We start from the raw sequence: 7,908 nt of genomic DNA, 5'->3' as shown, positions 1-7,908 counted from the left end.
CTAAATGTATAAACAGTTTTTTTTTTTTTCCCCCAGTATCCACATTAATGCTGTCTACTGCAACAATGCTAAATATCTGAGTGAATGGCCGTGTAGAGCTAGGAGTTTTCGATTTAAGTTAAAACATGTCTCAAGCTAAAAGCTCCAAACTGAAAAAATCTGGGAATCTTCTATTACATCAATACCCTGATGCCCATTCACTCCTAAGAGGATGGTGGGCCTAAAACAAATTGTGCAGGAGTAAGGCATATAACATTCAAGACATTGCTAGAACAATTTAAGTAAAATGGAAAGGAAAGGAAAAATAGATACCTGTATGATAACGTCATTTGCAAACTGAATATATTCCGCTGAGTTTTGGTTGGCCAATGCAGGCACAAAAACACGATTTGTTAACATGAAGACAAGGGGCATGTATAAAGTACTACTATTTGTGGTGGCAGATATAGTGGTTGTGGTTGTGGTTGTGGTCACCTTGGCACTTGCTTCTGTTGTAATGTTTGTAGTGGGGGCTGCTTTTGTTGTGGATATAGTTGGGACTGCTGTTGTGGTTGTAGTGGGAGCTGCAGTTGTGACAGTTGTAAGTGCTGCAGCTGTTGTGGTTTGTGTTGGTGCTGCAGTTGGTACGGCCGTTGCAGGCACTGCATTTGTAGTGGTAGTTGTACGTATAGTGGTGGGTACATGTGTTGTGGTTGGATAAGTGGCTGTTGTTGTTGTGGTGGTTGTAGTAGGGGCTATGGATAAGGTTGTAGAGGGGGCTGCCTTTGTCATGGATGCAGTAGGGGCTTCGGTTGTTGTGATTGTAGTTGGAGCTGTTATGGGGACTGTAGGTCTGATTGTGGGGGCTGTTGCTGTGGTTGTAGTTTGGGGTGCTGTTGTTGGGGCTTGTGTTGTTATGGTTGTAGTTGGGGGTGCTGTTGTGGGGGCTGCTGTTGTTGCGGTTGTAGTTGGGGGTGCTGTTGTGGGGGCTGCTGTTGTGGTTATAGTGTGTGGTGCTGTTATAGTGGTTACTGTTGTGGTGGTTATACTGGGGGGTGCTGTTGTGCGGGTTGCTATTGTGGTCGTTGTTGTGGGTGGTGGTGTTGTGGGGGTTGTAGTGGGGGGTGCTGCTGTCGGTGCTGCTGTTGTGGTGGTTGCAGTGGCGGGTGTTGTTGTAGTGGATGCTGTTGTGGTGGTTATATTGGAGGGTGCTGTTGAGGGGGCTGCTGTTGCAGTGGTTGTAGTGGGGGGTTCTGTTGTCGGGGTTGCTGTTGTGGTTGTTGTGGGGCGTGTTGTTGTAGTGGCTGCTGTTGTGGTGGTTGTTGTGGTGCGTGTTGTTGTAGTGGCAGATGTTGTGGTTGTAGTGGAGGGTGATGTTGTAGGGGTTGCTGTGATGGTCGTAGTGGGAGGTGCTGTTGTGGGGGCTGCTGTTGTGGTGGTTGTAGTGGGGGGTTCTGTTGTCGGTGCTGCTGCTGTAGTGGTTGTAGTGGCGGGAACTGTTGTCGTGGCTGTTGCTATGGTCGTTGTGGTGGGAGGTGCTGTTGAGGGGGCTGCTGTTGCACTGGTTGTAGTGGGGGAATCTCTTGTCAGGGCTGCTGTTGTGGTTGTAGTGTGGGATTCTGTTGTTGTAGTGGCTGCTGTTGTGGTGTAGTGGAGGGTGATGTGGCGTGCTGCTGTTGTGTGTGGGAGGTGCTGTTGTGGGGGCTGCTGAGTGGGAGTTGCTGTTGTGGGGGCTGCTGTTGTAGTGGTTGTAGTGGCGGGTGCTGTTGTCGGGGCTGCTGTTGGTGGTTGTGCGGGTGCTGTTGTGACCCCTAAACCCATGTGTGTCGTTGCTGTTGAGGTAGTGTTGTGGGGGCTGTTGTTTGGTCACCAACACACGACACCACATCACATGCTGTTGTCAACACCCCCAACTGTGCACCACATCACCCTTGTATGGTTGTAGTCCAACGCAACTGTAGTTCTGCTAGTGCTGTTGTGGTGGACAACACCCGCCGTGTAGGGGCTGCTGTTGTGGTTGTGGGAGGTGCTGTTGTGTGGCTGGTTGTGGTGCTGTTGTTAGTGGCTGCTGTTGTGGTGGTTGTAGTGGGAGGTGCTGTTGAGGGGGCTGCTGTTGCAGTGGTTGTAGTGGGGGGTTCTGTTGTCGGGGCTGCTGTTGTGGTGGTTGTTGTGGGGGGTGTTGTTGTAGTGGCTGCTGTTGTGGTTGTAGTGGAGGGTGATGTTGTGGGGTCAGGGCTGCTGTTGGTGGTTGTTGTTGTGTAGTGGGCTGTTGGTGGTTGTAGTGGGGGTGATGTTGTTGTGGTTGTGCTGGTCTGTAGCTGTTGTGGGGGCTGCTGTTGTGGTGGTTGTAGTGGGGGGTGCTGTTGTCGGGGCTGTGTTGTGGTGGTTGTAGTGGGGGGTGCTGTTGTAGTGGCTGCTGTTGTGGTGGTTGTAGTGGTGCTGTTGTCAGGGTGCTGTTGTGGTGGTTGTTGTTGGGGTGTTGTTGTGCTGTTGTGGTTGTAGTGGAGGTGCTGTTGTGGGGGCTGCTGTTGTGGTGGTTGTAGTGGGTGCTGTTGTCGGTGCTGCTGTTGTGGTGGCTGTAGTGGGGGGTGCTGTTGTAGGGGCTGCTGTTGTGGTGGTTGTAGTGGCGGGTGCTGTGGCTGCTGTTATGGTGGTTGTAGTGGGAGGTGCTGTTGAGGGGGCTGCTGTTGTAGTGGTTGTAGTGGGGGATTCTGTTGTCGGGGCTGCTGTTGTGGTGGTTGTGGGGCTGCTGTGGGGGGTGTTGTTGTGGTGGCTGCTGTTGTGGTTGTAGTGGAGGGTGATGTTGTGGGGGTTGCTGTTATGGTGGTTGTAGTGGGAGGTGCTGTTGTGGGGGCTGCTGTTGTGGTGGTTGTAGTGGGGGGTTCTGTTGTCGGGGCTGCTGTTGTGGTGGTTGTTGTGGGGCGTGTTGTTGTAGTGGCTGCTGTTGTGGTTGTAGTGGAGGGTGATGTTGTGGGGGTTGCTGTTATGGTCGTTGTAGTGGGAGGTGCTGTTGTGGGGGTGCTGCTGTTGTGGTGGTTGTAGTGGGGGGTGCTGTTGTCGGGGCTGCTGTTGTGGGGGCTGTGGTTGTAGTGGGGGGTGCTGTTGTCGGTGCTGCTGTTGTGGTGGTTGTATTGGCGGGTGCTGTTGAGGGGGCTGCTGTTGCAGTGGTTGTAGTGGGGGGTTCTGTTGTCGGGGCTGCTGTTGTGGTGGTTGTTGTGGGGCGTGTTGTTGTAGTGGCTGCTGTTGTGGTTGTAGTGGAGGGTGATGTTGTGGGGGTTGCTGTTATGGTTGTAGTGGGAGGTGCTGTTGTGGGGGCTGCTGTTGTGGTGGTTGTAGTGTTGGGTGCTGTTGTAGTGGCTGTTGTGCTGTTGTGGTGGTTGTAGTGGCGGGTGCTGTTGTGGGGGCTGCTGTTATGGTGGTTGTAGTGGGAGGTGCTGTTGAGGGGGCTGCTGTTGTAGTGGTTGTACTTGGGGGTTCTGTTGTTGGGGCTGCTGTTGTGGTCATTGTTGTGGGACGTGTTGTTGTAGTGGCTGCTGTTGTGGTCGTAGTGGGAGGTGCTGTTGTGGGGGCTGCTGTTGTGGTGGTTGTAGTGGGGGGTGCAGTTGTCGGTGCTGCTGTTGTAGTGGCTGTAGTGGGGTGGTGTTGTTGAGGGTGGCTGCTCTTGTGGTGGTTGTAGTGGGAGGTGCTGTTCTGGGGGCTGCTGTTGTGGTGGTTGTAGTGGCGGGTCCTGTTGTAGCGTATGCTGTTGCGGTGGTTATATTGGAGGGTGCTTTTGAGGGGGCTGAAGTTGCAGTGGTTGTAGTGGGGGGTTCTGTTGTCGGGGCTGCTGTTGTGGTGGTTGTTGTGGGGGCGTGTTGTTGTAGTGGCTGCTGTTGTGGTTGTAGTGGAGGGTGCTGTTGTGGGGGTTGCTGTTGTGGTGGTTGTAGTGGGAGGTGCTGCTTTGGGGGCTGCTGTTGTGGTGGTTGTAGTGGGGGGTGCTGTTGTAGGGGCTGCTGTTGTGGTGGTTGTAGTGGAGGGTGCTGTTGTGGGGGCTGCTGTTGTAGTGGTTGTAGTGGGGGGTGCTGTTGTGGGGGCTGCTGTTGTGGTGGTTGTAGTGGGAGGTGCTGTTGTTGGGGGCTGCTGTTGCAGTGGTTGTAGTGGGGGGTTCTGTTGTAGTGGCTGCTGTTGTGGTTGTAGTGGGAGGTGCTGTTGTAGGGGCTGCTGTTGTGGTCGTGTGGTGGTTGTTGTGGGGGGTGCTGTTGTGGGGGCTGCTGTTGTGGTGGTTGTTGTGGGGGGTGTTGTTGTGGTGGCTGCTGTTGTGGTTGTAGTGGGGGGTGCTGTTGTGGGGGCTGCTGTTGTGGTGGTTGTAGTGGGGGGTGCTGTTGTGGGGGCTGCTGTTGTGGTGGTTGTAGTGGGGGGTGCTGTTGTAGTGGCTGCTGTTGTGGTGGTTGTAGTGGAGGGTGCTGTTGTGGGGGCTGCTGTTGTGGTGGTTGTAGTGGGGGGTGCTGTTGTGGGGGCTGCTGTTGTGGTGGTTGTAGTTGCTGTTGTGGGGGCTGCTGTGCTGTTGTAGTGGCTGCTGTTGTGTGGTTGGTGGTTGTAGTGGAGGGTGTTGTTTTGTGGGGGGGGTGTTTGTTGGGGGGTGCTGTTGAGGGGGCTGCTGTTGTGGTGGTTGTAGTGGGGGGTGCTGTTGTTGGGGCTGCTGTTGTGGTGGTTGTAGTGGGGGGTGCTGTTGTAGTGGCTGCTGTTGTGGTGGTTGTAGTGGGAGGTGCTGTTGAGGGGGCTGCTGTTGTGGTGGTTGTAGTGGGGGGTTCTGTTGGGGGGGCTGCTGTTGTGGTGGTTGTTGTGAGGCGTGTTGTTGTAGTGGCTGCTGTTGTAGTGGAGGGTGATGTTGTGGTTGTTGCTGTTGTAGTGGCTGCTGTTGTTGTAGTGGGGGGTGCTGTTGTGGGGGCTGCTGTTGTGGTGGTTGTGGGAGGTGCTGTTGTGGTTGCTGCTGTTGTGGTGGTTGTAGTGCTGTTGTCGGGCTGTGTTGTGTGTGGTAGTGGGGGCTGTTGTAGTGGCTGCTGTTATGGTCGTTGTAGTGGGAGGTGCTGTTGAGGGGGCTGCTGTTGCAGTGGTTGTAGTGGGGGATTCTGTTGTCGGGGCTGCTGTTGAGGTGGTTGTTGTGGGGCGTGTTGCTGTAGTGGCTGCTGTTGTGGTTGTAGTGGGGTTTGATGTTGTGGACGCTGCTGTTATGGTCGTTGTAGTGGGAGGTGCTGCTGTGGTGGCTGCTGTTGTGGTGGTTGTAGTGGGGGGTGCTGTTGTAGTGGATGCTGTTGTGGTGGTTATATTGGAGGGTGCTGTTGAGGGGGCTGATGTTGCAGTGGTTGTAGTGGGGGGTTCTGTTGTGGGGGCTGCTGTTGTGGTGGTTGTTGTGGGGCGTGTTGTTGTAGTGGCTGCTGTTGTGGTTGTAGTGGAGGGTGATGTTGTGGGGGTTGCTGTTGTGGTGGTTGTAGTGGGAGGTGCTGTTGTGGGGGCTGCTGTTGTGGTGGTTGTAGTGGGTGGTGCTGTTGTCGGTGCTGCTGTTGTGGTGGTTGCAGTGGCAGGCGCTGTTGTAGTGTGCTGCTGTTGTGGTGGTTGTAGTGGAGGGTGCTGTTGAGGGGGCTGCTGTTGCAGTGGTTGTAGTGGGATTCTGGGTTCTGTTGTCGGTGCTGCTGTTGTGGTGGTTGTTGTGGGGTGTGTTGTAGGAGGCTGCTGTTGTGGTTGTAGTGGGAGGTGCTGGGTGCTGTTGTGGGGGGCTGCTGTTGTGGTGGTTGTAGTGGCGGGTGCTGTTGTCGTGGCTGCTGCTATGGTCGTTGTAGTGGGAGGTGCTGTTGAGGGGGCTGCTGTTGTGGTGGTTGTAGTGGGGGGTGCTGTTGTCGGTGCTGCTGTTGTGGTGGTTGTTGTGGGGCGTGTTGTTGTAGTGGCTGCTGTTGTGGTTGTAGTGGAGGGTGATGTTGTGGGGGTTGCTGTTGTGGTCGTTGTAGTGGGAGGTGCTGTTGTGGGGGCTGCTGTTGTGGTGGTTGTAGTGGGGGGTGCTGTTGTCGGTGCTGCTGTTGTGGTGGTTGTAGTGGCTGTTGTAGGGGCTGCTGTTGTGCTGGGCTGCTGTTGTGGTGGTTGTAGTGGCGGGTGCTGTTGAGGGGGCTGCTGTTGTGGTGGTTGTAGTGGGGGGTTCTGTTGTCAGGGCTGCTGTTGTGGTGGTTGTTGTGGGGCGTGTTGTTGTAGTGGCTGCTGTTGTGGTTGTAGTGGAGGGTGATGTTGTGGGGGTTGCTGTGATGGTTGTAGTGGGAGGTGCTGTTGTGGGGGCTGCTGTTGTGGTGGTTGTAGTGGGGGGTGCTGCTGTTGTCGGGCTGCTGTTGTGGTGGTTGTAGTGGTGGGTGCTGTTGTAGTGGCTGCTGTTATGGTGGTTGTAGTGGGAGGTGCTGTTGAGGGGGCTGCTGTTGTGGTGGTTGTAGTGGGGGATTCTGTTGTCAGGGCTGCTGTTGTGGTGGTTGTTGTGGGGTGTGTGTTGTTGTAGTGGCTGCTGTTGTGGTTGTAGTGGAGGGTGATGTTGTGGGGGTTGCTGTGTGGTGGTTGTAGTGGGGGGTGCTGTTGTGGGGGCTGCTGTTGTGGTGGTTGTAGTGGGGGGTGCTGTGGCTGCTGTTGTGGTGGTTGTAGTGGCGGGTGCTGTTGTAGGTGGCTGCTGTTATGGTGGTTGTAGTGGGGGGTGCTGTTGAGGGGGCTGCTGTTGTAGTGGTTGTAGTGGTGGTGCTGTTGTCGGGGCTGCTGTTGTGGTGGTTGTAGTGGGGGGTGCTGTTGTGGGGCTGCTGTTGTGGTGGTTGTAGTGTGCTGGGGGTGATGTTGTGGGGGTTGCTGTTGTGGGGGCTGCTGTGGTTGTAGTGGGAGGTGCTGTTGTGGGGGCTGCTGTTGTGGTGGTTGTAGTGGGGGGTGCTGTTGTCGGGGCTGCTGTTGTGGTGGTTGTAGTGGGGGTGTTGTTGTTGCTGCTGTTGTGGTGGTTGTTGTGGGGGGCTGACGTTGTGGTGGTTGTTGTAGTGGCTGCTGTTGTGGTTGTAGTGGAGGGTGATGTTGTGGGGGTTGCTGTTGTGATGGTTGTAGTGGGGGTGCTGTTGTCGGGGCTGCTGTTGTGGTTGTAGTGGAGGGTGCTGTTGTGGCTGCTGTTGGTTGTAGTGGGAGGTGCTGTTGAGGGGGCTGCTGTTGTGGTGGTTGTAGTGGGGGGTGCTGTTGTCAGGGCTGCTGTTGTGGTGGTTGTAGTGGTGCTGTGCTGTTATGGTGGTTGTAGTGGGGGGTGCTGTTGTCGGTGCTGCTGTTGTGGTGGTTGTAGTGGGGGGTGCTGTTGTCGGTGCTGCTGTTGTGGTGGTTGTAGTGGCGGGTGCTGTTGTAGTGGCTGCTGTTGTGGTCGTAGTGGGGGGTGCTGTTGTGGGGGCTGCTGTTGCACTGGTTGTAGTGGGTGATTCTGTTGTCATTGCTGCTGTTGTGGTGGTTGTTGTGGGGCGTGTTGTTATAGTGGCTGCTGTTGTGGTTGTAGTGGAGGGTGATGTTGTAGGGGTTGCTGTGATGGTCGTAGTGGGAGGTGCTGTTGTGGGGGCTGCTGTTGTGGTGGTTGTAGCGGGCGGCGCTGTTGTCGGTGCTGCTGTTGTAGTGGCTGTAGTGGCGGGTGCTGTTGTAGTGGCTGCTGTTATGGTCGTTGTATTGGGAGGTGCTGTTGAGGGGGCTGACGTTGTAGTGGTTGTAGTGGGGGATTCTGTTGTCGGTGCTGCTGTTGAGGTAGTTGTTGTGTGGTTGTTGTGGTGCTGTTGTTGTAGTGGCTGGTTGGTGGTTGTTGTGGGGATTCTGTTGTCAGGGGCTGGTTGCTGTTGTAGTGGCTGCTGTTGTGGTGGTTGTAGTGGGAGGTGCTGTTGTGGGGGCTGCTGTTGTGGTGGTTGTAGTGGGGGATTC

At 55.3% G+C, this 7,908-nt stretch overlaps 2 protein-coding genes across 2 annotated transcripts; both read right to left on the bottom strand.

The window, feature by feature from the left end:
- Positions 1–318: 318 nt before the first annotated feature.
- Positions 319–1,867, bottom strand: LOC121309307 (GATA zinc finger domain-containing protein 14-like). Its single transcript, XM_041242181.1, has 2 exons — positions 1,542–1,867; positions 319–1,052 (listed from the first exon to the last, which is right to left on the bottom strand). The coding sequence occupies exons 1-2, from the start codon at positions 1,865–1,867 to the stop codon at positions 428–430; spliced, it is 951 nt and encodes a 316-aa protein (XP_041098115.1). The 3' UTR covers positions 319–427.
- A 2,352-nt stretch (positions 1,868–4,219) lies between these two features.
- Positions 4,220–7,603, bottom strand: LOC121309306 (histidine-rich glycoprotein-like; the record flags this gene model as incomplete). The annotated part of the gene is made up of 3 exons (XM_041242180.1): positions 4,220–4,483; positions 6,827–6,840; positions 7,386–7,603. Coding segments are annotated over 3 exons (496 nt in total), but the record flags the coding sequence as incomplete, so codon positions are not given.
- Positions 7,604–7,908: the final 305 nt, after the last annotated feature.

This window comes from Polyodon spathula, unplaced genomic scaffold (assembly GCF_017654505.1).
Source record: "Polyodon spathula isolate WHYD16114869_AA unplaced genomic scaffold, ASM1765450v1 scaffolds_1176, whole genome shotgun sequence".
Taxonomy (NCBI): Eukaryota; Metazoa; Chordata; class Actinopteri; order Acipenseriformes; family Polyodontidae; genus Polyodon; species Polyodon spathula.
This window is presented reverse-complemented; position numbering and strand designations above follow the sequence as displayed.